The 27,946-nt window shown below is 36.9% G+C and overlaps 1 protein-coding gene across 1 annotated transcript; it reads left to right on the top strand.

Moving 5' to 3' along the window:
• The first annotated feature begins 466 nt into the window (after positions 1 to 466).
• On the top strand, positions 467 to 27,352 carry dnajc5aa (DnaJ (Hsp40) homolog, subfamily C, member 5aa). The gene is made up of 5 exons (XM_052094565.1): positions 467 to 635; positions 14,543 to 14,674; positions 20,612 to 20,825; positions 20,988 to 21,159; positions 24,522 to 27,352. Exons 2-5 carry the CDS (start codon positions 14,565 to 14,567, stop codon positions 24,632 to 24,634), a joined length of 609 nt encoding a protein of 202 aa, XP_051950525.1. The 5' UTR covers positions 467 to 635; positions 14,543 to 14,564; the 3' UTR covers positions 24,635 to 27,352.
• Positions 27,353 to 27,946: the final 594 nt, after the last annotated feature.

The raw sequence follows: 27,946 nt of genomic DNA, 5'->3' as shown, positions 1-27,946 counted from the left end.
TAGGATCTGAAACAACGTTGTTTACAACAAATATTTATATGAAATGTACATTTAGTTTAATCTGAATATTTTGAAACATAGTGACATTTTATTTTTTTATCTAGATCTGGAGACAGGGTAGCATGTATGACCATTGCCAGTCGTCAGAATTTCTATTCAAATAATTATAATTTGTATGAAATATTGAATCATTAAATTGTTTTCTCAAATGCTTCTGGCCAGTGATCAAGGAGCACCTGTAAAAAACAGTTGGGTTGCATGTCTTCTGATTATTCGATGCAAGCACTACTTAACGGAAGGAGGCGACAGAGAGCATAATACGTGTTATCAGTTACTAGTTAATTAATAAGACATTTTTAAACACATTTGACATCATATAATACATGGCGTATATTTTTTATATAATTTGCCATTTTCTGGTGAATACAGTACCCCTTTTTACCTATTTATTCAGCGAAACGGGCTCGCCGTTATGCTGGCGTCACGTGTGGGCGGAGTCAAGCAAGATCTGCTGCATCTCTGGTACTTACGTAGTCACGCGCGCGGTTCCCGGGGATGCAACGACACATTTAACATCGTCTTCTTTACTGCACTGAAATTCAATCAAGACGCCGTGTGTCGGGGCCGACGAAACGGTAAGCGGGGCATCTGTTAAAGCAACCTTACACCTCTGGAGAAGCCACATTTTCCACAATTTGATTAATCAATGGGTTTTCCTGAACTGAGCTCATTCGCTGAAACGGTAGCGCGAGCTAACAGGCCAGAGGAATATGGATGCTGGAGCGCAGAGCAAACCAAAGCACCTGGGCCCTTCCTAGTGATGCGCAGGCGTAACAAACCATAGATTAACTTTAAATCATATCCGTTTATTGAAGGAATCTGTAGTATGTAACACAATAAAGCGCAAATGTCATTTTGAAGAGCAGAAAAAACGTCTCGTGCCACAGACGTTTGTCGCTCATATTCAGCAACTCGACCCCTCCTCAGTTGTTGATATTGTGAATTAATGAATAACATTTACATTTGCTCGGTTTGGCATTGCATTTAAATAGGGACTGAATAGCGATGATAGTCGCACGCAGTGCGGAATTTATCGTTTTAAAAACGAGCGCTCTTGCATGAAGACTGAATTGCTCGGATGCTCGTGCCTCTCTGAACGTAAGCCGAACGGAAGCATCTCACTACATCATGGGTGGATAGGCGCGCTCGAATTCCGTTTCCAATGCTCCGAAAACGATGTCTAGCTGCCCACTGGGATTTGAGGCACAGCCATCACTCCCTTACATGATGTTATGTTGGATGCGAACAGGCCCGTTCGTGACTGATTACCACCAACGCCAAAATCCTCATAATACTGGAAAATGTTCTGCCATACAGTCAAAACGCTTATTTGCAAATTGCAACAAATACATTTTTATCATAAGGCTAATGCCTTATTATAGGGATTGTCGTGATATCGTCACATCATTATGACGTGTCGCACATAAAATATCGTACCCTTACAATGATCAACCTCAATTTAGTGGTATTAACAACAAGAAGTCTAAAACATTGATAAAAAGTTAACACCTAATTTACATAGGGCTAAATTATTTTGACAGTGCGGTTAAATTGGGACTCTTTTCATCAGGTTTTTGTTGATTCTTGGAAATTTGATGGCAAACAAAATCAACTATATTCTTCTACAATCATAGAGCATTTGAAGAGAACAGATTTTTACATGGAAGTAAAACTAACTTTGTCCATAATTCACCTTGCCTTGATTATATTTTGCATTAGCGTTTATGAAAATTCACCATAGTTTTTTAAATAGTTAACAGTGGTTAACTAGACCATGATAACCCAAGGTAAAACAAAGCACATATTCACTACCATGGTTAGATGTAACATGATTTTTTAAAACAAACTATATCATTTTTGTAATGAAAACTCTAAACACTTTAAACAAATATTAATTAAAAATAACAACATTTATAAACTGCCATTGTTGTAACAAAAATCACCCCCTAATGTAGCCCATTATAAATGATAATATTTATTATGAATCTGTTTCTGTCAAAAATACTAGCTAATACAGTTAGTGTTACTATAGTACATATATAGTAATTCTCTAAGGGCGCTGATGTGTGAAAAGTCTTGTTCATATCAGTGTTCCTGTTCATCTCATCAGTAACCTACTTTTTTTTTTTATTTTGGCCCATTTAAAGTGGTTTTAAACAACTTTATTCACCGAGGGTTTCATAGTGGTTTGCACCTGAGAATTCTGTGCCAAATTCAAATGTTTTCCGCAACTCGTGCCAAGCTTCACTGGTTCTTGCAGGCAGCACTGTAATGATCAGTGGTGTGCGTCTAGAACTCGATACCGGTTTGGCGAGTAAATGCAACCTTTCCACGCTCGTGCTGTGCTTCTCACTAGTTCTTGTTTAACCTGCTGTGATCACACTGTTCTGTCCATTGAGCCTTGCTGATAATTGATCCTGGTAGCTAGCGGATAACGCTGTTTCGTTCTGCATTTGATTAGTTTTTTCCATTTGATATTGTTTAAGAGAAAACTGTCAGGAATAGCAGAGGCAGGACCCAAACGCAGAGTAAAAACCAAGGTAATTTATTAAAACCAAAAAATTAAAAAATGAACAAAAATGCAGTCAAGGCTGGTAACCCACTGAAGCTGAGCTGGGGGCAGACGAACTGTGTCCAGGAATGACCGGAACTGACAGACAAGAAACTGGACCGACTTAAGACCATCATGAAACAAGACAAACAAAGGAACAGGACAGGCTCATCGACAGACTCGATGAATACATGGAACTGGGAAGGCTCGTCGACAGTCGCAGTGGTCGGTAACGCCGGCCACACCGGGTGAACGGCCGCACTGACAGGGACTGGGGACAGCTTCCGTGGCCGTGAGCACTGGCAGCGGCATGGGAAAATCCTCTGAGGCTGTGTGTGCTGGCAGCGGCAGGGGAATGACTTCCTTGGCCGTGAGCGCTGACAGGGAAGGGGGAATGGCCTCTGTGGTCGTGAGCACTGGCAACATCAGAGGAGTAGGTGCCCTTCTCCTCTTCTGTGTAATAAGAAACATTGCTGTGGTAATGGCCACTGCCTCCTGGCGGTCAGCAGCAGGCTCCACTGCCTCCTGGCGGTCAGCAGAGGGCTCCTCCACCCTCCTGCCGGTCAGCAGCAGGCTCCTCTGCCTTCCTGGCAGTCAGCAGCAGGCTCCTCCGCCTCCTGGTGGACAGCAGTGAGAACCAACTCCTCCATGCAAGGAGGTGGGGTGTGACACAAGACAGAGAGACACAAGGCAAAACAGAAACAAAACAAAGCCACTGTGACAAGGAGCGGGGCCGGGCCATGAAGACAAACGCCTTGCCCAGAATCGGGATATTCAGCTGGGAGGGGGATAAAGATGAGCCGGAGGCACCAGTTCGAGAGAGAGAGAAAGCCACATGTGGCCATTGTTTGTGCATGTGTTTTCTATGTGTTTTATGTTGTTTTAAGTTTTTGTCATTAAAGTTTACGTTTACTGTTCAGCCGGTTCCTGCTTGCTGTCCAGCTTGCGACCCGGGTGCTAGGGTTGCGCAGTATACAAGTACTAACGAAATATCGCGATACCAAAAATGTTTAAACGGTACAATATCATCTTTTTGCTAATTTTGGTACCATATTAAAGTCATTAGCAAAATGTAATATAATGTAACGTGAGAGTTTTGAGATGACCATTTGAAAATAATAATAAAAAAGCCCCTATATGTCCAAGTGTGATCATTAAACGGCAGAATGCGCTGCGCACCACAGTATGAATAAGAGGCACCTCTCTGCCCTGTCATCTCCTTCACACACACATGCACACGAAAACACACACAAGTGCAACACACACTATGAATGCTTGATTTTCATTCAGTGTGTTCAATAGTATCCACCTGCAGAGCCACAGATCAATGTGTTGAGTGTATAAATGTCTTTGAATATAATTCTAATTTATTAATTAACTTCATACAAAGTGCAGTAAACATAAAATAAATCAATATTTGTTATGACCACCCAATGCCTTTTAAAGGGATAGTTCACCCATCCATCCATCCATCCATCGTCAACCGCTTATCCTGTGTACAGGGTCGCGGGGGGCTGGAGCCTATCCCAGCTAACATTGGGCGAAAGGCGGGGGACACCCTGGACAGGTCGCCAGTGGGATAGTTCACCCAAAAATTATAATTCTCTCATTATTTACTCTCATGTCATTCCAGATGTGTGTCTTTCTTTCTTCAGAAGAACACAAACAAAGATTTTTAGAAGAATATCTCATTCCTGTTGTAGCTCCAAAAATCAGATAAAGGAAATATAAAAAGTAATCCATAGACTCCAGTGGTTAAATCCACATCTTCAGAAGCAATATGATATATATAGGTGAGAAACAGATCAATATTTAAGTAATTTTTTTTACTCTAAATCTCCACTTTCACTTTCAAATATGAAAGTGAAACTAAACAGGCACCACATGTGGCTTTCAGATGTAAAAGTGAAAGTGGAAATGTAGAGTAAAAAAGGACTTACATTTTTATCTGTTTCTCATCCACATCTAACATATCACTTCTGAAGATACAGATTTAACCACTAAGTCATATTCATTTATTTTATGTTTCCTTTATGTGATTTTTGGAGCTACAAAGCTCTGGTCACCATTCACTTGCATAGTTGTTCAAGGTTGGTGGTAGTGATACACCGAAGTAAAAAATATTGGCAGAAACCAAAACATCTGGACACTGGGTGGAAACCAAAAACCGAAAATTATTATTTTATATTAGACTTTGTTTTCAATAATTTTATAAATTATATATTTTTAGGGATGCACCAAAATATATATATTTTTGTTAACAGTTTTAAAATGAACTGTAGTTCCAGTGAAAATCATCAGTGAACATGAAGCTAATTCTAATGGCCATTTTTTGTTTCACATTGTATGTTGGCCTGGAATGTGGAATGGATTCTTAAGAGGATCTCTATTGTGTTCATTCTAGTTGTGAAAGGATATCACATTCAGCCAATTTAGATTTTATTGTAATTTGTAGGGCACCAAATAGTATAAATAATATATATTTTAAAGGCTCATTATTACGGTGAAGTATTTCTCTGTAATGAAGAACAATGTTAGCAATTTTACTTATAACAATCTTTCTCAGCCCTGGAACTCAAACCATTTTCTGATGCCCCCCAAAATATATATATTTAAGTAATTAAATAAATATCATAAATGTGCGACAACTAGTTGACTAATGGCTTAAACTAATGACTACTAGTCGACTACGAAAATCTTTTGTCGGGACATGCAACCCATTTTAATTTTACATGAGAATTTGCTAATTTAAAGTACCATGGAGAAGTTCAGCCATATAATACATCTTGACAACCCCAACATTCTGAAAAGCACTAACGAGGGAAAGAGAAACACCTGCTCAGCTCCAGCATCAGCTATAAGACTTTACACATTACACATCAATAACTTTACTAATATTTATGCCACTTAACTGTAACAGAAATTTTCATTACAACTGTGGAAGCTGTAGCCAAGAAAACCACAGATCACACGGATAGTTGGAAACCAGTCATGGGTATGTAAGTATTTTGAATTGGACTAAATTGAAAAATTAGCTGTCATCAAATGAGTAATGATCACTTACTGTGAATTTATTTTATTTATATTGTTTATCTGTATATTTTTTTTCAAAATCTGAAGTACCTTATTTTGTTGTGGATGTCCCAATGTTAATACAGAGATCGGAATAAAATAATCATATTATATTTTGGTTAAATTTGAGGACACATTTTTTTTAATTGATTGCGTAAAATGGCACATAATATCGGAATATTGATCGCATACCCCTGAATCGAATCGTATCGCAGCAGACTTTGAAGTATCTGCAAATATCGGACTGCAGGCCAAGAGAATCGATACAAGAACGTTTCGTGATTAAAAGTCCGATTTACACCCCGTCGTCACACGGATGTGCGCAGAGTTATTGAAGCCTAAAGATGCACGTCAACAGGGCTGCAAGCTCCTGTTACTGGATAGTGCAGAGCTGATCACAGGCACGATTAATTGTGGCGCATGCCATATTATATTTGAATTCTAGATGAGAATTATCTATTTTGAAGCGCTATGGTGCAATTCAACCAATTCAAATGGCTAAACGGACGCGATATTCTGAACAGCGCTGACAAGGGAAAGAGAAAAAACCTGCCATGCACCAACATAGATTACAAGACTTTTCACATCTTCACATCAAAAAATCTGAAAATTTCAGAACAACTGAACAGTAGCACATATTCTGTTGTCATGGGTATGTAAGTATTTTGGATTAAAAGACTTGCTTGATTGTTGTAGAGATGACAAACTGTCATTGTAGTGTTTACCTAATTTCACAAGATAATCAGCTGACATCAAACGATTTCTGATCACATGTGTGTGACTTTATTTTATATAATTTTTTTCAGTAACTGAAGTACCTTATTTTGTTGTGGAAGTCCCGTTGTGGAAACTGGATTTGCAATTTTCAGAGAGCTAAATAAAATATTCAAATTATATTTTGGTTGCATTTATGTGATATAATTGATTGTGTAAAATAAGCACGTAATATTGATCCAAGGCCCCTAAATCTAATCGAATTGAAATCGTTTTGCGGCAGACTTTGAGGAATCGGCAAACATCGGATCGCTGGCTAAGAGAATCAATATAAGATTGTATCATGATGAAACTGGCGATTTACACCCTTAGTAAAGAGCATGATGCAAATAAACCAGAGCACTGGAAAACGCTCTTTAAAAATCCTCTAATAACCAAGAGAGTGATCACTTCACTTTTTGAGATATGGATAAAAAAAAATGCTTTTTCTCCATGTGAGTGCTTTCTGTTTCTGTAAAAATGTTCGACCAAGATTTTCTGACTTTTTTTCTTCAGCTGAAAATGTTTGGCAGTCGAAATTTCATTGCATCCCTAGGCCCTGGGCCCATATTCACAAAAAATCTTAAGGCTAAAAGTAGCTCCTAACGCAGAAATTTAGCAGCACCTCTAAAAAAAAATATTTGCCCGTCACTCCTAATTTTAGGACTCATAAAATTGTATTTTAAGAGCGATGCATAAAGCATTTTAACGCTAAAAGTAGCTCCTAAAAACACAACAGCTTATAAATCGTCCTGAGGACCTCTTAGTCCAATGCCAGTACCAATACAAGCAACATTAAATGTTTCCCAGTCTAAGCGGGAGTTTGACTTATTGAAAAGACTAGTCCCCACATAGGTTGCATATTCATTGCAATGGGCATTAAATCTCTCAAACTCTCATCCTTCACAATATTAATTTGCTGGCTACTTGCGTTCATGATTTGCATCAGAGCGTCAATGCTGCGCGCTGCTTTGAAATCACCATGAAATGTGCTTGTAAACACCTACAAAGGATGAAAAATACTTGATTTCTATTACAAGTCCCATTTGGGCATGTTTTGTACATCAAATAGTGCTCCTTTCTCCATCATTTTATCACTGACAGGGAGGCGCTGTCACAGATTATTTTATTTACTGAGATAACAACCTCCGTGGCTCTATCATATGAGAAAGTGTAACGGTCAAGAAGCGTGTTATGACTTTACTGCCCATAGAATGTCTATAAGACTGCCGTGTTATGCTGTTTTATGCTTCGCTTGATGGCTCTCCTTGGTAGAAAGGCTCTGGTGCTGTGGAACATGTGTCAGAGTAATGACTCTAGGTAGACACATTACAAAAGTTCCGCACTTCACACCAGTGGTTATGCTGTATTAACGGTCAATGTGTTAATCGCGATTAAGAAAAATGTACGTGTAAAAAGTTTTAAATTAATCCCATGCTTGCGTTAATTCTTACAGCTCTAATTAGAATATTGTTATGATATTGACTGTTTAAAAATGCATCGCCTGAATTACAATTTAGTCTATTATTTTAATAATATAATATTCAAATATTATAAATGTTATAATGTTGACATTGACCTTTAAATAATTTATCGCCTGAATCACAAGGGTGGTTTCATTATTGTAACCTTACTTAAAGATGCAATTACCTCTCCCAAAAACGGAAACAACCAAATTACACCGGTGATAAAGGTTTTGACATCTCTGCGCTCGCTGGCCAAATAAAACTGTGTAGCGTGGATGAATTGGGAATTTCTGTCATTTGTATGTACATACTATATATACAACTGTCAGACCGCACATCGTCCGACAGTTCATAGACTATTTTTCCTGTAGATGCGTGCTCGCTGCAGAGATAAAAGGGGGCATTCACAGGGAATCACGGCAATCACGGGCTACCCATTTGATGGGATTTACGCTCATTTCATTACATCAACACAGGATGAAGGTTCATCAACCGTCAATATCTGTCTGTCTGTCTAGTCTATCTTGGCTGACAAATAGCGGTTCCCTGTCTACCAATCACTGTGGTCGTTTTAAAAGAGTGTGCTTATAAAATATGACATCATCATAGCAACGAGGTCAACTCTGCCTTACACTTATCATAAGATTTCCTTACTAAAACTTGCTCTTAACAGTTTTGTGAATAGGTTTTAAGCAAAAACCCCTAGCTAAGAACTCTTTGGAGAACTCCTCGTGGTAAGATAAAAATCTTTGTGAATTCGGTCCCAGAATGCTTGTGTGAGTTATTGGTGTCTGGCAGTGCTGAGTAAACTAGCTGATGTACTACAGTCAGCTGAGGAAAGCTCAGTGTGCACAAAATTTATTTGACACAAACTCAGGGCTCCCTCAGACATAATGAGACAAGCTTTATTTTCACATGGAATACCCACTTGTATAAAATAGTGTCAGATGTCTTTGGAATAGCATCACACCACTCTTACTGTTTTTGCGGTATATAGGATCTGTCCTGTGCACTGTATTCACATTTTCTTAATGCATGTTAGAATACCTGAATTACCTACTACATTTTCTAAAATAAGGAGTATACAACAATGCTCAACATGACTTTGCATTTCTAGTGTGATGGGCGAACTGAAAGTAATATTGTGATTTTCAGTATCTCTTTTTTTAACTCATTGTTTGATAGGAATGCCAAAAGCAGACATTTTACACAACATTTTAATAAAATGCAAAACAACTGTTTGTATTTCAAAGATGAAAAATGGATGCTACTCTGTGGATTAACATACAATGTATATTACACAGTATCCACTCAGTAGTAAGCTAGTATTTCATTCTGAAAACGTAGCTCATGTCTTTGTATTAGATGCAGTTTGTTTGGTACACAATAAATAAGTCTTTAAACCACAACTTACAAATGACAAAATGGATCTGACTGATTCACAGTGCAACACTCGTAAAAGGCGTCATCATTCTGATAGATTGTAATTGTGAATATGACATCTGCTGAAAGCAAACCTGTGATTGGTATTGATTTCTGATTCTGGGGGCCAGCATGAAAGAATCAGCTGACAGGAAAAGAGTGAGTCATCTGGTGAACATGAGTAATGCTTCTGATCACTAAAGAGGCCTGCTTATAATGAAAGCAGGATTTGTTCAAAAGTCAATAAATTGGTGCGCAATTGAGCAAGTATTCAATTAGAAACATCTTTCTGATGTTATTGTTGTGTCTCTGAATAGCCTGAACATCCAGATGTGACTCCTGAACTGAAGAGGTATATAGCTGATATACCATCAGGATCCAGCTGCTCTGTTTTATCCCTAAGTTGCAGTATTCATTAGAAATCAATTTACTAATTATCCTAAGTGGAATAAGTGTTTAAACCTCAAACTGTAATCTGGAGAAAATTGGACGTTCTCTTTGCTGGCTATTCATCTGATAATGCATTTTGGTGTCCTCTGGGTTTTTAGAGGCAAATATATAATCGGTATGTATTTAGCAACTCAAAGGGGATTTAACAGTCAATAAACTTTGCTAAGATAAACATTTCAAAAGTAGACTGGCTTAGTAGTGAATATAATGCGTCATGAATTAGCTTTTTGGGGTGGTTTTTATAATTAAAATTAGGGTTGCAAATTTTAAGAACTTTTCTTAATTGACTGTCTTTTACATTGATGAATGGAAATCCAATTAATCATTAACTATATCAATAATAAGACCCTATGAAATCCATTGTATTGTTTTTCATTTTATTTTCTCTGAATTTGGGGTTTTAAATGAAATATTGAACATTTATTTCATTTGAAAAAACTGTCTAATTAAATTAATTCATAGCATTTGAATACAATTATAACAGAACAATTACTTTCAACATGCCATTGCATTATTTTTTAATCAAATGAAGAGCTTCAAAAGCAGGGCTACTCAACTTAGGAAAGCTCAGGGGCCTCAAAGCAGGACCCCTAAAGCCTTGAGGGCTGCCTTCTTAATTTTAGTAACTCTTATATAAATATAAAATGTAGTTATTAATTTTATATTAAGAATTTTATAGTGATAGTTATATCTTAAAGTATAAAATCTAAATTAGGGGTGTAACAGTTTTCTCATGGATTATTTTACATTTTTCAAAGAAACACTTTCTGCTACATTCATTGCAATATAGAAAGCAGACATAATCAGTTCTCACTAAAATTAACCATGGTTTTACTATATAAATATTGTATTGACCATGATTGTAATAACATTGGTCTTTTAGCAGAAGCCATTGATTTACTATAGTACTTTTTTAGTAACCATGAATTTAGTAACCAGATTCGCACTGTGATAAGTGACTCGAACAAGCACATCTTTGAATGCGCAGACTGACCACCGCTCTTATGTGCAGTAGCGGTTCTAGCTTGTTTGGCACCCTGGGCGAAACCCACTTCAACACGCCCCCAAAGTTAGACCTGCAAGACCTAATAGACCTGCAAGATGTCACCCATGCCTAAATCTGTCACTGCTTTGTGATATCAGCTATACATAAATATTCTTTGTTATAATCATATATTACATTCTTAGCAGTTTTTTTCACTCTTTACTATTCTGGGATTCAGGGATACAGAAAATTACCATAAATATTCTAGAAAATGAGCACTTCACAAAGCATACACATTTAATATTGGCAAATATATTTTTGTATAATTTGTATGTATTTTAACAACACAGGCTGCAAAAAATGTCCAGAGGGCCGCATTTTGAGTAGCGCTGTTCTAAAGTGATCCTCACAGCACAATCAAAAACCCAAAATGTTTTAATATTATTATTTATTTAGTTATTTAAGACTTCACTTCTCACCTCCAGAAAAGCAGTTTGCTATATTGGCTAATGTGCTTATTCCAATAATTAGAAAAATTATGAATATCGAATCTGATTATCAGCTAGGCTGATAATTGGTCGAAACCTAGTATGTGCATGTATCCTACTGTTTATGATGTATATAAATATACTAGAAAAAATTTGAGTATTGGTATTTTCCTTTTAATATATTTTCAGTTCAGTGTATTTAATGCATTTATGGTGTGTTTAGAATTAACATCGAAATACTTGGTAGTGGGGCAGGTTCTCCAGTTTGGAAGATTAATGCTGTTTTCTTAATATACTTATTAGCTCAATTGTAAATTGTTTTATGTTTACTTGAACTGTCATTGTGAAATAAAACCTCTCCTTATTGCCACTGTGATTTCTTTATACCACATTGATTTATCTAGAAAAGACTCTTTAAATTAATTGGAGATACAAGGATCGAGAGAGAGAGAAAGAGAAAAGAAAATGATATAGTCAGCAGATCTTAGTAAACTGCCATTACTCCAGCATGCCTGCTATCAGAAATGTCAAAGCTCTCTCCGTCCTCTTGCCATTTTTAGTCACCAGGCTAGTATAGTCTGCTGCGTTCACCCCAGGGTTATTTTTGTATACTAAGATGTAGACAAAAACTATTATACAGTATATAACTAAATGAAACAAACAGCAGTTGTAAAAACTAACTGAAATAGAATAACAATTATCAAAAATAAAGTAAAGTTTTTGTAATCATCATGCAACATTTTTCCTGTTCAAGCAGTAAATTCAGTGGCGAACAAATCAGCTGAATGTAAACAAGGTCACTGAAACTGAGGTAAGATACAAACAGACAACTTCAGAGATACAGTGGCACGCAAAAGTTTGGGCACCCCTGGCCAAATTTTCTGTTGCTGTTAATAGTTAAGTGAGTAGAAGATGAATTGATCTCCAAAAGGCATAAAGTTAAAGATGAAACATTCTTTTCAACATTTTAAGCAAGAAAATTTTATTATTGAAAATTTTCTTGCTCAAAAAAAGGGGAAAAAAGGAAAGGAGCACCATTCAAAATTTGGGCACCCCAAGAGATTTGCCAATGTTTCAAACCTTAATTAGCTTGTTAGGGCTATGGCTTGTTCACAATCATTGTTTGGAAAGGCCAGGTGATGCAAATTTCAAAGCTTTACAAATACTCTGACTCCTCAAACCTTGTCCCAACAATCAGCAGCCACGGGCTCCTCTAAGCAGCTGCCTAGCACTCTGAAAATTAAAATAATTGATGCCCACAAAGCAGGAGAAGGCTATAAGAAGATAGCAAAGCGTTTACAGGTAGCCGTTTCCTCAGTTCATAATGTAATTAAGAAATGGTAGTTAATAGGAATGGTAAGGTCAAGTTGAGGTCTGGAAGACCAAGAATATTTTTTATAGAGAACTCCTTGTAGGATTGCTAGAAAGGCAAATCAAAACCCCTGTTTGACTGCAAAAGACATTAATGAATATTTAGCAGACTCTGGAGTAATGGTGCACTGTTCTACTGTGCAGCGACACCTGCACAAATATGACCTTCATTGAAGAGTCATGAGACGAAAACCTTTCCTGCACCCTCACCACAAATTTCATTGTCAGAAGTTTGCAAATTAACTTCTAAACAAGCCTGATGCATTTTGGAAACAAGTCCTGTGGGCTGATGAAGTTAAAATCTATTTTTTTTGCCTCAATGAGCAAAGGTATGCTTGGAGAAAAAAGGGTGCAGAATTTCATGAAAAGAACACCTCTCCAACTGTTAAGCACAGGGATTGATCGATCATTCGTGTTCTCCAGCTGACTCACTCTTTTCCTGTCAGCTGATTCTTTCATGCTGGCCCCCAGAATGAGAAATCAATACCAATCACAGGTTTGCTTTCAGCAGATGTCATATTCACAATTACAATCTATCAGAATGATGACGCCTTTTACGAGTGTTGCACTGTGAATCAGTCAGATCCATTTTGTTCAAATTTTAGTTGTGGTTTAAAGACGTATTTATTGTGTACCAAACAAACTGCATCTAATACAAAGACATGAGCTACGTTTTCAGAATGAAATACTAGCTTACTACTGAGTGGATACTGTGTAATATACATTGTATGTTAATCCACAGAGTAGTGTTCAGTTTTCATCTTTGAAATGCTTTTGGCATTCCTATCAAACAATGAGTCAAAAAAAAGAGATACCAATAGTCACAATATTACTTTCAGGGCTTGTGTTGCAGCTAGCGGCATGGGAAACATTTCACTTGTAGAAGAAAGAATGGATTAAATTAAATACCAGCAAATTCTGGAAGCAAACATCACACCATCTGTAAAAAAGCTGAAGATGAAGCTCCAATTCTATTTATATATCACAAATTTTAGCTGATACCGATAAAGAAGTCAGGGACATGACTGAGGGCTGGTAGGAAACGACAGAGCCCTGTGTGGGACTATTTTAATTTAATTATGAAACTGAAAGAATCTAATGCATTGTCACATCCAATCATATGATTTGTGGTGTTGAAATTAAAGGAATAAATACAGTGCATTCCCTGAGCCAGTATCTCTCAATGTGTGAAACATCAGACTCTGATGTCGTGATTCCAAAGATCTTGGGTTTGGACAACAAGATCAGATGAATATAAGAAACGTGAAAATGCACTTGCAAATTTGTTTGTTGAGACTGGTATTTCCGCTAGACTGTGATTCAGATGTGTTCAAAACTTTTAATGCTCCTCTTGACTGCCAAGTTCATCACTCCAAGCACTGCTCAAATTAATCCCTTGATTGTGTTAAAAATGCAAACGTTAACTCAGCGTGTAAAGGAAATGCTGAGAGAGATGCGCAAAGTGACTTAAGCCTATATGTAGATGGATGGAGTAAAACAGGTTTGTGGTTTATTTTTTGGTAAAGTGTTATATTGATTATTAAAAAAATTATAAAAACTAAATAGAGATGGGACCACAAAATAAAAACTATACTGTAACTTGCAAAACCGTTAATGAGAGATGTAGTGTAGAGCATAGGCACATCCATGTCTGTACAAAAAATATTATGTGAAAGTATATGGTACCCTGATATCTGGCATGTTTTTTCAGTACATGAAAATCCTTGCTGTATAGTTGTATGATGGATCTGTAAAGATGTCCTTACAAATAAAACAAGATATAGATCAAGCTCATTACCTCTAAAATTTGCCATTTAAATCTGTAAACAAGCATAAAAGCAAGGCATTTTATATCCTGTTTTTTTTTTTCTTTCAGTCCTGTTTTATGATGTCATCATCCTACATGATGTGTTTGTGTGTTCAGATTTTTGAGAAGCTAAATTGTCATGGCTGAGCAGCAGAGGCAGCGTACTCTCTCCACCTCTGGAGAATCACTGTACCATGTGCTGGGTGTCGACAAAGTGGCCACTGCTGATGACATCAAGAAGTCATACAGGCGAGTTTGAAAAGCCCCACCCCTTCCTCCGCATCCTCTCACAGTGTTCTGCTCTGCACCATTTGGCAGATCACTTTTACTGCTTTTACTCTTTCTGGTTTTAATAAATTGCTTATTGGCTAATTGCAGCAGACAGCAATGTGGGACCCCACGGCTCAATACAGTTAAGTGCATTCAGGGACCATTTCCTATGCACTTTATCTTACTGAAATTGAAGCTGTCAGTCTTCCATTAAGAGATGTTAGGGTGCTATTTTCTTGGTATGAAAACCTGGTAACACTTTACAATAAGGTTCCATTTGTTAACATTCGTTAACAACATTAGTTAACACAGTGTTTCTCAACCTTTTTTTGAGCCCCATGTGACAGAATTTGAAATCGGAGACTTTGTGTTACCAAAAAAAAAGAAAAAAAACACAAAACTCAATATTTGTATAATTTGCTTAATTTGCTTAATGCAACTTCGATGCATTGCATAATTTTTAAATTTATTAATAAATTGAGCAGGCTTATGTCATGAATGTGAGACCAAACCTTGCATTTCATAATTTTAAGCAGACAGAGGGCTATATCTGGGAATATAAAATAAAAATGCAAAGATAGAAACTAATAATGAAAGTGATATTGATATTATATTTCAAAAATAAGTGAAAAGACCAATAATATTGCATATTTTGTCCCATTGAAATGCTCATTCTACATTACAGCATTGATTTTGAGTTGGATGTACAGGTATCAACATACTTTCATAGTACATCCATAATGTTATTACAGTAATGTTATCTATAACACAGATAAAAGTAAAACGTTAACACCTAATTTTGTGATGAAATTATTCTAACAGTGTGACTGAGCTGGAACTCTTTTCATCAGGTTCTTATTGATTTCAATTCTATCATTTCTTGGAATTTCTCAAGGCAAACAAAACCACTTATATTTTCTTACACTCAAACAAAAATATTTCAGCCTATTTTGGGTGGGGATTTACGCATTTCTATTTAATCAAAAAAATTAAATATTGTATATGTATGTATTTTGCATTTGCCCTGTACATTTATTTTTATAGTTTTAACAGTGGTATTTGTAAAAAAGACCATAGTAATCACATGAAAACATGAATCTTCTTCACTAGTGTGGTTAGATGTAACATGATTTCTAAAAAACTAATTTTGGCATTTTTATTATAAAAAACAGAAGGCCTACTCTAAACATGCAAAAACTATAAATACATAAAAAATATGTATTTTATCATTTTTAATGTATTTATATAAACATTTAAAAGTTGTCCCCAATGTAACCTATGACAAATTTAATAGAGCTGAAGTAGTGATAATATGTAATATTATGAATCTATTTCTGTCTAAAGTACACTTAGTGTTACTATAGTAAACATTCAAGGGTGGTCATGTAGAATAGACCTTTTTTCACACACTGTGATGAAGCATTTCCGCCTTATTTAGCAGTGTAAATCTAGCAAACTTTTTTTACATGATTTTTTTTAAACATTGACTGAAAATAATATTTGTGAAGTTTATAACATAATGCTTTGTGTTATATTACCCTGGAATTAGTTTAAAAAAACGAATGGCCACAGCTGCGAGGGGGTTTCTATTGCAGCTGCTGAGAGAGTGACAGTAAATTTGGCATCTTCTCCCATCTGAATGTCTTAATTCACCACTCTTCTGGAAAGTCATTCAAATGTAATAGTAGGTTTTTTCTGTGAAATAATATTTGCTGTTATCTCCCATTCACCACTGTCGAAGTTTAGCCTGCAAACCTTTACTTCTACGTTCCAAAACCCGGAGTGTGAAAAAGTTCTATTCAATGCTGAATTGAAATGGTTTCTGTGTCTCGTGCCGTGCTTCTCACTGCTTCTCGCAGTGCTGCAATAATCAGAGGTGCACGTTTATGAGCTTGAGACCGGTCTGTGAGTAAATTTGCACACGCTTCCCTTGATTCCACCTACAGAGCCATACAGGTGCATTAGCGTAGGTTATGACTTCACCTCTCTATTTGACGCTGCTAAATCAGATACTTCAGATGTGTCACTAGACTTAAGAATCAGATGAACCGTTGTACAGATGCATACCAACCCGAATAATGGAGTCTAGATAAACATTTTAATGCAAACAGGAACTTGACTCTAGATTTAATTAACAAGACTAATAAACGCCTCCCATTTGTAACCTAATGCCCCCTCTCTACTAATTTGCTCTCAGCGTCTTCTGGCATCATTTGAACGACCACTGGGTGGGCGATACTGACCCCGTTGAGAACCCCTGAGTTAAAATTAACTAACAAGAAGTAATACTTTTTAACGATAAACACATTTCTTTTCTCCCCAATTTGGAATGTCCAATTGCCAATGTGCTCTCGTGGTGGTGTAGTGACACGCCTCAATCCGGGTGGCAGAGGACGAATCTCAGTTGCCTCCGCATCTGAGACCGTCAATCCGCGCATCTTATCACGTGGTTTGTTGAGCACATTACCACGGAGACATAGTGCGTGTGGAGGCTTCACACTACTCTCCATGGCATCCACGCACAACTCACCACACGCCCCACCGAGAGCGAACGACATTATAGTTACCACAAGGAAGTTAACCCATGTGACTTTATCCTCTCTAGCAGGTTGCTTAGGAGACCTGGCTGGAGTCACTCTGCACTCCCTGTATTCGAACTCGTGGCTCCAGGGGTGGTAGTCAGTGTCTTTACTCGCTGAGCTACCCAGCCCCCCTAAATAAAACATTTATTAATCTTAGTTAATGTAAATTTCAACATATAGTAATGATTGTTAAAATCAAAAGTTGTATATGTCAACATTAGTTAATGCACTATGAACTAACATGAACTAGTAATACACAATTGTAGTTTTATTAACTAACATTAACAAAGATTGATAAATGCTGTAAAAAATTTATTGTTAATTGATAGTTCATGATACCTAATGCATTAGCCGATGTTAACGAATGGAACCTTATTCTAAAGTGTTAAGGAAAATCTTGATTAGAAAAATCACAGCATTATGCTTTTGTTTAAAAATTTCACAATTAGATAGTAAGTTAAGGAAATGTTTATGATAAACACACTAAGTGATAATAATGCTATTGAATACAACTTTATATTGAATATTAATATAATAATGTTTATTTTATAAATGTATAATAAAAGATAGTATAATTAGGTATGTACCGATACTGGTATTGAAATCGTGTCCAATACCACGCTCAGTTACTTCTACTTGTGCTCGTAAAAATGCTCCGATACCAAAAAATCCGATACCATCTGACATACGAATGTTATTGTGAAAAAATTCAGTGGACAAATTTAAATCATGTTATGTCCTAGTGTGATTATTAAACCGCAAAAGCTGTGATTTATTAAGATTAATATAATATTTGCATGTGCTGCATGCTTCAAATGTGAGAACTTGTGAATTTCTGGAGACAGTGTTGTGCTCGTACCTTTTAAGAGCTCCTTGTCTCATACACTGAAAACACCATAATGAGCATTGCATGCTCTGTTTTTGAGCAGATGACAAAGAGTAGAGCGGTAATTAACTTTTTTATTTGATTAAATAACAGCCTTTTGTGGTTTAATAATCACATTGGGCCACGTAGTGACCTGCTTTCCAGGAAGTGAAAAGCTACCGTCAAAAACACAAAAATTTAATTGGCTTCACTCCAAAATAAAAGCTCAATTTAAATGTAAAATAGTACAACAGAAATGTATCACTGCTGTATAATAAAGTAATATTCACTGTTATACTACTACTAACAATAATAATAAATCAATAGTAAGTTAATTATATTCAAGCAACATCTCACATCTGTGATGCTGTTATGTAGCACTTTATTTGACAAAAATAACTCCAATGTTGTATTTTGGATTGTGCTGTGAGGTTCTGTATAGAAGCTCTTCGTTTTATAAAAATAACACAATATTATGTTGAAAATGTATTGTTCCATTTTCATTTGATTAAAGTTTTAATTAGGGCTGCAACAACTAATCGATAAAATTGATAAATATATATAATGAAAATCATCAACAATTATTTTTATTATCGATTAGTTGGATAAACTAATATGTATGGAGCAACTAGTATGGAGAAGCACTGCCAGTGACGTCACTTTACAGCCCAGTGAAAATGTGTTGCATGATGAAGCCCATTTGAAAAATGATGGAGACAAATTGAAGCAGAAAAAACAAGACCTAAGATGTTCAGTGCACAAGAGCACTTTATAAACACTTCAAAGATCATAGTAAGCAAACAGTTTAATGTGGAGCGGTTGCTGAATCATTTGTGTTGAAAGAGGGCGTGTGCTGTTTGATGCGTTTAAGAGTTGTTTTTCTCCAGGGCATACCTTACATTTTACTGCTATTTCCTATGTTTTATAATGTATACATGTTATGGATTCAAAATCAGGCACGCATTTTAGGGTATTTCGCAAAACTGTTTGTTTTCACCACATGCAAGCCTCCGTTAAACTTCACTGAGCACAGCCAGGTCCCCTAAGCAAGCAAATTGGCCTGTTTGCTAGGGAGGGTAGAGTCGCATGGGGTAACCTCCTTGTGGTCACTATTAGTGGTTCTTGCTCTCAGTGGGGCATGTGGTAAGTTGTGCATAGATCACGGAGAGTAGCATGAGCCTCCACATGCTGTGAGTCTCTGCGGTGTCATGCACAACAAGCCACGTGATAAGATGTGCGGATTGACTGTCTCAGAAGCAGAGGCAACTAAGACTTGTCCTCCGCCACCCGGATTGAGGTGAGTAACCGTGCCACCACTAGGACCACTAAGTAATGGGAATTGGGCATTCCAAATTGGGAGAAAAGGGAATAGAAAAATCTAATAAAACAAACTTCACTGAGCAAATGAGCGCGTGCATCTGCAACAATCAAACCGATCGCAATGGAATAAGGGAGTGCCACCATTTTTATTAAACTCTAGCAACATTTTACCATGCTTTCAGTTTCAATGTAATCAATCATGCAGCTTTCATGTATTTCATGTGTGCCGGTTTTTGAAGTGTTTTAGATCGTTTCTTATCGTGTACTGTTCAGCACATGAGTAAATTTGCACTGCATTTGCAGATGATTGTATTATATTAAACTGTATATAATACTGAATATAATGTATAATAATGCTAAGGGTCCTGATATTTGATATTCCTGATAGTACCAAATGTAATGTCTGATTTCACCAGTAAATTTATACTATGGCAAAGATTAATTTACTAGATAACCATTACCTTTAAATTTTTTTTTTGAAAAGAATACTTTAGAAACATGTAATCAGTGACAATGAGGTTTTAAAAATTACAATAGTAATTTAAAATACTTCAAATGTATGAAATCAGTGACCATGTATCTAACATAATTATGTTATTTTCAGCTGGGCAGAATTATTAATATTTCTATTCTGGTGTCACTATTGCCCTCTGCTGGGTGGACTTTTTTTGTCCCACTCCATCCCTGATGGATCATTTTACTCTTTAATAAACAGTCCCTTTTAAATGTTAAGTAAAGGAAAGGAACTGTTTTGCATATGTCTTGAAAGTATAATAATAATTAAACATAATTATTCAGGCTTTGCTCATAGTTTTGTGTGAGTATAGAAGCATTTAGTACAGTAAACCAAAAGTTTTTTTTTAGACACCATTTTGTTGATAAAATTAAAATAAACTGCTGATATGGATCTTCAGACAAATAAACCAAAAAACAGGTATCATATTGTGATGTATCAAAACCTGGTACCGGGACATCCCTAAGTATAATATTTTTGGATTGTCATTTAGGCTGCATTCACTGCAGGCCCTGAGAAAATTTTATTCTGGCAGTAAATATGAATGCTTTATATAATTTGTTATGTATGAATACCAAATCTAAGTAGTGAAAAAAAGTTAATGTAGTTTATGTGCAATTTTATATTTTTTTCAGGAAACTGGCATTGAAATATCACCCTGACAAGAATCCTGACAACCCCGAGGCATCAGATAAGTTTAAAGAGATAAACAACGCTCATGCCATTTTAAATGACCCCACAAAGCGAAACATCTATGACAAGTATGGCTCTCTGGGGCTTTACGTGGCAGAGCAGTTTGGAGAGGAGAATGTCAACACCTACTTTGTCCTTTCCAGCTGGTGGGCCAAGGTAAGTGGTATATTTGTGGGTGGATGGGTGGATTTTGATCTCAGAAAATAACATGCTTTTATGATATCATCATTAGTGTAATATAGATCTCAGAAAACAGGCATACCTGACAACCTTATTTAACCTCTAATTTGTTTTGTTGCTCTTTATCTCCCCCTACAGGCTCTGTTTATATTCTGTGGTCTGGCAACAGGCTGTTACTTCTGCTGTTGCCTGTGCTGTTGTTGTAACTGCTGCTGTGGAAAGTGCAAACCACGGCCACCTGAAGGACAAGAGCAGGAGTTCTATGTCTCCCCTGAAGACCTAGAGGCCCAGCTGCAGTCCGATGAGAGAGGTTAGCTCATATATTGACTCCATGTCCTGCATGAATGAAGCTCTATAAATGAATGCTATATAAAGTCAACTTGAAATCAAAATTTAGTCTATTTACTGTACTTTCTTAATGCATTTTCCTGGTCTTATTGTGCACTAGGGCTGTGCCGATACTATCAAACATCTACATATCCCAAAACTTGTTCAACTATATGTGTATTCATATCAGGGTCAGAAATTAAGGTGGGCTCGGGGCAAAAATGCCACTGAAAGTGACAAAAATGCCTGAGAAAATCATATTTTAATATAAAACATTAAATGTACGCTCACTGAGGACATTATAAGGAACAGTACGGTCCTAATAAAGTGCCCAACCTAGTCATCTGCTGTTGTAGCCCATCCGCCTCAAGTTTCGATGTGTTGAGCATACTATTCTGCTAATTACAATTGCACAGAGTGGTCATCTGAGTTACCATAGCCTTTCTGTCAACTCGAACCAGTCTGGACATTCTCTGTTGACCTCTCTCATCAACAAGATGTTTCCGTCTGCAGATCTGCCACTTACTGGATGTTTTTTTTTGTTTTTGGCACCATTCTGAGTAAACTAGAGACTGTTATGTTTGAAAATTCCAGGAGATCAACTATTTTAATATTACGAATTTATGTTGATTACAATGAAGTATTTGACATAAAAGATGACACACTGTACATTTTTATATCAATAAAAAAATGCCACTGAAAATTACAACAATTTAGGTGGCAAATGTTGCCCCTCAATGGAAAAGTTAACCTCAGACACTGATGCATATAATCAGTTCAATAATAAAGAAGCAAGTCGGCTAAGTTAGCACAAATTTGTTTTGCAGTGCGGTCAGAATCACAAGAGATTGAAACTGAACCTGCAGATTCACCTTTCTCTCACATACACTTTCAGTCCCTTGCACAGTTTCATTAGTGATCCAATTATAATACTGATATATTACATACTGTATATTAAATTGTATCATGAGGTGGTTGACGATACCCAGCCCTATTATGCACAATTCATTAGTGCACATTATTCTAAATTTAAAACAATGTTTGTTTTTAAAATCTTTATAAAAATGTAAATAACTTGCTCCGCCTCTAAAATAACTTTCTTTTTTGGATGACATCACAAATTCCTCCTTTCAGCCCCTCCCCTCCTACCTCCTTTCTCCCATTCTGGTATGTAATGCCCACTTTAGGTTAAATATCATCTTCAATTCATAAATACATGATTATTAATGTAAACTTTGTTGTGAATGTCGTTTCATGTTAACATGTATTACTGAAACTTCTTATCTTAAAGGTGGGGTATGTGATTTGCAAAACGGCCGGCAGATTTTGAAAATACACAACTCTAAGGTCCTACCTTCTCTCCTCCAACGCTGGCCCTGACTCCACCCATTCGAAAAACATGGACGCGCAATCATGCACGAGCGAAAACTCAGATGCGCAGTGTTCTAGCAGTGTTCTAGACTCACTAGTCAAACAGTGCATTCACCTGTCAGACAATTTTTCAGAGCAAATTGTTGACACAGCAGGAGGAGGGGGTCGTATACCACTCTTGAAAGGTGTAGAGCTGATTTTCTCATAACTGTAAAAAAAAAGAACATCGCCAGCCCTGGCGTCTGTACAGCGGTCTTCTATTCAAAACAGGATTCATAGAAATGTGGAACAACCCCACTAGCACTATAAAAGCTCTATTCTCCATACATAAATACAATCGCTTCCTGTTACTGGGTCACGAGCTTTGAGTATGCGCACTGAACAGGACACGCCGCCAGGGTGGTGGGGGAGGGGGCATGGTACGACCGTTTGATTGACACATTTTCTGTCCAATGATTCTAGATGGTCTTGAAAATGATTGGCTGGAGTTTTTCGAGTCCTGCCCGTTCCACAGATGATTAAATTGCTTAATTTTCATTTCAGTGCTTCTAATTTACAGCCAGTAAGTGGGTTAGGAATAGGATTTCAAGTTATTTTGAAAAAATGGTCAAAAAAGAAAATCACATACCCCACCTTTAAGTTTTAAAGGGATAGTTCACCCAAAAATGAAAATTCTTTCATCATTTATTCACCATCCTAGATGTGTATGACTGTCTTTCTTCATCATAACACATTTGAAGAAAAATATCTTAGCTCAGTAGGTCCTTAAAATGCAAGTGGATGGGGATACAACATTTGAAGCTCCAAAAAGAACAGACAGTCAGCAAAAACGTCATCCGTAAAACTCTACTGGTTAAATTAATGTCTTCTAAAGCTAAATGATGGCTTTTGCTGTGATAAAGATAATATTTTATTTTATTTATTTTTTCCCACCTTTTTTGTCCCCAATTTGGAATGCCCAATGCACTCTAAGTCCTCGTGGTGGCATAGTGACTCACCTCAATCCGGATGTCAAGAGGACGAATCTCAGTTGCCTCAGCGTCTGTTGTTGAGCGCACCACCATGGAGACATAGCGCGTGTGTTGGCTTCACGCCATCCACCGCAGCATCCATGCACAACTCACCATGTGCCCCACCAAGAGCGAACCACATTATAGCGGTATAGAGGTTAACCCATGTGATTCTACCCACACTAGCAACAGGGCCAATTTGGTTGCTTAGGAGACCTGGCTAGAGTCACTCAGCATGCCCTGGTATTTGAACTCGCAAACTCCAGGGGTGGTAGTCAGCGTCTTTACTCACTGAGCTACCCAGGCCCCCAAAAAATATTTAAGTATTTTTTAACTATAAATCATAACTTTTTAACTATATATCAAAAAAATGTGATTACGTCCATAACATGCCAATGTGAATGTCACATGAAAAATAGTGTGAACTTCACCCTCTCCAGAATGTGCATACTGTTGCTGACTGGAAGCGATAATGTAGAGTTCTTTTTATAGTAGATTTATAAAGTATTTAAATATTGATATTTTTCTCACCAAAATCGCTCGCTTCACTTTAGACTGCATTCATTTAACCTCTGGAGTAATATGGATAACGTTTCTGATGACTGTCTGTGATTTGTAGAGCTTCAAATGTCTGATCACCATTCACTTGCATTTTAAGGACCTACTGATCTGAGATATTCTTCTGTTTTCCTTCAAATGTGTTCTTCTGAAGATAGAAAGTCATATGCATCTGGGATGGCATGAGGATGAGTAAATGATAAGATTTTTTGGGGGGGTGAACTAGTCCAGTTAAGTTAAAATCTTACTAGATAATGTTAGGATCGAAACAGACAAGGTAGGATTCTAGAGTTAGAATGTTTCTGTCAAACAGTTCCAGATGCTTTTTGTTTACACTATAAAATCCTGTTGAATCTAAATGTGCGCTATTGTCTGAAACATCTGTTTTTTCCTGATCTCCACACAGAGGCAGGTGGAGGTGAGCCAATCGTGATGCAGCCCTCATCGGCCACAGAAACCACCCAGTTAACGTCCGACGGTTACCACACCACCTACCACACTGACACCGGCTTCAACTAAAAGCTCCGCCCCCTCAACCTCCACCCTGTGGCATATTTCTTGCCACTCTGCACCACCTCTCTGAGGGGAAAAAAATTTATGGAAAGAATCCTTCAGCTACAACAAAAAAAGCCTGTTTTTGAGAGGAGGAAAGCCAGCGTTGGTGGAATGATAGCTGAATTATTTAGCATATCCTGTCCCTTATTCACATACCACTTCCTTCACCCACACAAGAGCGGCACACATTCGCCTCAATGTAGCTTAAAAATTAGTCTAAGAAAAAAGATAAAAATATCTGTCGTTTGCCCTCTTCTCTTGGTTGCCTTTGACCTCCAATCTTGCCTTCCACTTGTTCCCTCCTTCCCCAGCCAGATTTGCTTGTCGTCCTGTGGCATGCACTGTTCCTTGACTTCGTTAGATGAAATTTTCACAATTTCGGTTTTCTTGTAGGTATATTTATGGATATGCAATGTTTGTTCCCATTTATAAGTACTTCTGAGTGTGGTTTCAATTTGACTCTGTGAACTTGCCATTGGTGTTTAAAGACCAACGAAGGTCCTCTGAGAAACGTGTGATGGAATTCTCAATGTCCCTTTTTTTCTGTAAAATGATAAAAATTTTGAGGCAATTAACAAAAGCATACCAGTTCTACAGACTCGCTTGCTTTGTTCATCAATCAGTACTGTAATTTTCTGTTCCATTACTCTTTTTGTTTTCTGAAAGAGAGAGATACAAATGATGCAAATGATAACATGCCATTTAGTCAATAACTATTTTGTTGATTGTCAATGTTGGTGTTCCTGTGTTGTTTTAAGGACTGTTTGCAACAAGCTGAGCCAAAATTAGGACTCTTCTATATATTTGGAATGGATTTAAAAGTCATCTTTGTGTGTGGTGGTGTAATGTGAGGACTTTGCCATAGTGTGCTGCGGTTGTTCGGTGATGTGCGATAACATGTTTGGAAACTCTGCTTTGGTCTTAGTGTTCGGCTCCATTTGGCCCAGTTGTGTCTCTCGTTGAAAGGGAGTCATGAATGCAAACTAACTTAAACTTCCACAGTGTCATATCTGATGTCACATCTTGTGTACGTAAGGTTGAAGCTAATATAGATGAGACATTTTTATATAGATATACAATCTACACACATCATGTGTATGTTAAGTATATATATATATATATATATATATATATATATATATATATATATATATATATATATATATATATATAGTGCATTAGTTTTTGCTGCATATAATAAGATTGTGTCTGTGGTACCATCCCCTTGTTATCATTTGAGCACCTTTTTGCCAAGATATTCTTTCTATTTTGAGAGATATTATTATTATTTTTTAGTTTGAAGTCATTCGTTCCTGGGTGCTGTATATTCTACTTATTTATTTATTAAAGTGGCAAATGCTTAAATATTTAAATTCTTTCCTCTACTTGAGGACAGCTTAAAATAACGTAAGTGCAAGACTTATGTATATGAATTTTTCTAGGCATCATCCATCATTTTAGGGATACATTGGTTCTTTTTTTATTTCATTGAATTGATAGAACACACTTGCAGTCATGGATGTTTTACATTTTGCGTCCAGCTAAGGTTTGATGCTACATGTTATGAGAAGATAAAAGCTGTTAGCACAAATATTTTAGGATTTATTTTGATAGGTTCTACTCTAAACTGTCTCAGAGATGTGGCGTTATGCTTCAAAAATATAAAAAAAATGTTTTGTCATACTTTCTCTGTGTCATTTAGCCTTTAAAATATGTGATAGGATCCTGATCTCTCATTTACGTTTTGTGCTGTCTGTGAAATTGTGAGTTAGAAGGCCTATGGCGACATCATTGCAAGCCTTGGTGCGGGTTTGAGTCATTCTCAATATACATTTGAAAGTGTTTTAATGGCCTTCATAAACTGATTTTTTTTGAATCAGCAAAATTAACTAAACAAAGATGCCCATTAATTACATATTCTCTAATCGTTTTTGTTATTTTTTTTCTTCTAACATCTCATGCTAATCTACACACATAGGCAGTTCCAAATCACACTTGTTGTCTATGTGTTCTCATATTCCTTCTCAGCTCAAACTGAAGCATAATACAAATATCACCAGCCATGTTTCTTCACATTTATTTTACTCTTCAAATTGCCAGTGATGCTTCATTGAGTTTACATTTAGTTATCTATTTCACTATCTGCTCTCTTTCTACTTTCTCTCCCTGGTTTCCTCATTCCTCTGCTCTAGATGGCTTTTAATGGATGTTAGCTACTGTGATCCCTTTTTCCTGTGCATTTATATGTATCAGAACTACACTCATAAAGAGTATGGCTTCTTTGTTGAAATATTGGATTTATTTTTAAGTTGAATGGATGTTGCTTAGAGAAGAAAAAATATACTGGAGTGTGAAATGGTTAGGAAATGATGTCTTCAGAAAGAAGAGAAAATGTTTAGTGTAATTATAGTGAAATGGTAATTTTATGCATTTTTTTAATTTTATTTATGAGATTATTTTGTCATGTTTATAATGAATCGTCCTTGTTTTAAATGGTATGTTACATGAATTTGACTCAGAAACTATGCTACTCATAGTTCTATGGGAAGGTCTCTTGTACATACACTGAATGAACTATTAAAATTAATAATAATAGACCTTTATGTTGTAGCATGGTTATTGTTTGACTAAAAGAAGAAAAAAAAAAAAACTTTTATTTGCTGGTGTAAAATAAATGTTTCTGATTATTTGATGTGGCTAAGAGTAGTCTTCTTAAAATAGATTTTAGGAAAACTAACCAAGAATAAATAAATAAATAATTAAATAAAAAGGGGTCTAGAAAGAGAATCGATGGTAAGCTCATTAGAGGGCATTAAGCATGGCAGAACAGTACCACCCACAAACAGTTTTGTCTATCTTTAAATTATATATATATGAGGCGGGCCTGGACCGTGGAGCAGAGGCAGGCCTAGGACATGGAGCAGACTGTGGTTTGGCATGTGACGTGGCATGGAGAAGTCTGGGGCCTGACTGTGACGTGGCATGGAGCGGACTCTGGCTCGGCTGCGGCGTGGCCTGGAGCGGACTCTGGCTCGGCTGCGGCGTGGCCTGGAGCGGACTCTGACTCGGCTGCCATGACGTGGGGCAAGGTCATGGAAGGTGGAGCCGTGGATAACTGGGAAACGACCTCCGTGGGCCGAGACTCCGAGATGGTTACTGTGGTCATGAACATGGGTAGAGTCTCGGGAGCGACCTTTGTGGTCGCAGGCATGGACTGAGACTCAGAAACTAAAGTTGGCAGTGTAGGCTCTGGGACAGACGAGGCTGGCAGCGTTG

Source organism: Xyrauchen texanus, chromosome 27 (genome assembly GCF_025860055.1).
Source record: "Xyrauchen texanus isolate HMW12.3.18 chromosome 27, RBS_HiC_50CHRs, whole genome shotgun sequence".
Lineage (NCBI taxonomy): Eukaryota > Metazoa > Chordata > Actinopteri > Cypriniformes > Catostomidae > Xyrauchen > Xyrauchen texanus.
Note: the sequence above shows the minus strand (reverse complement) of the source record. Positions and strands in the feature narration are given on the sequence as shown.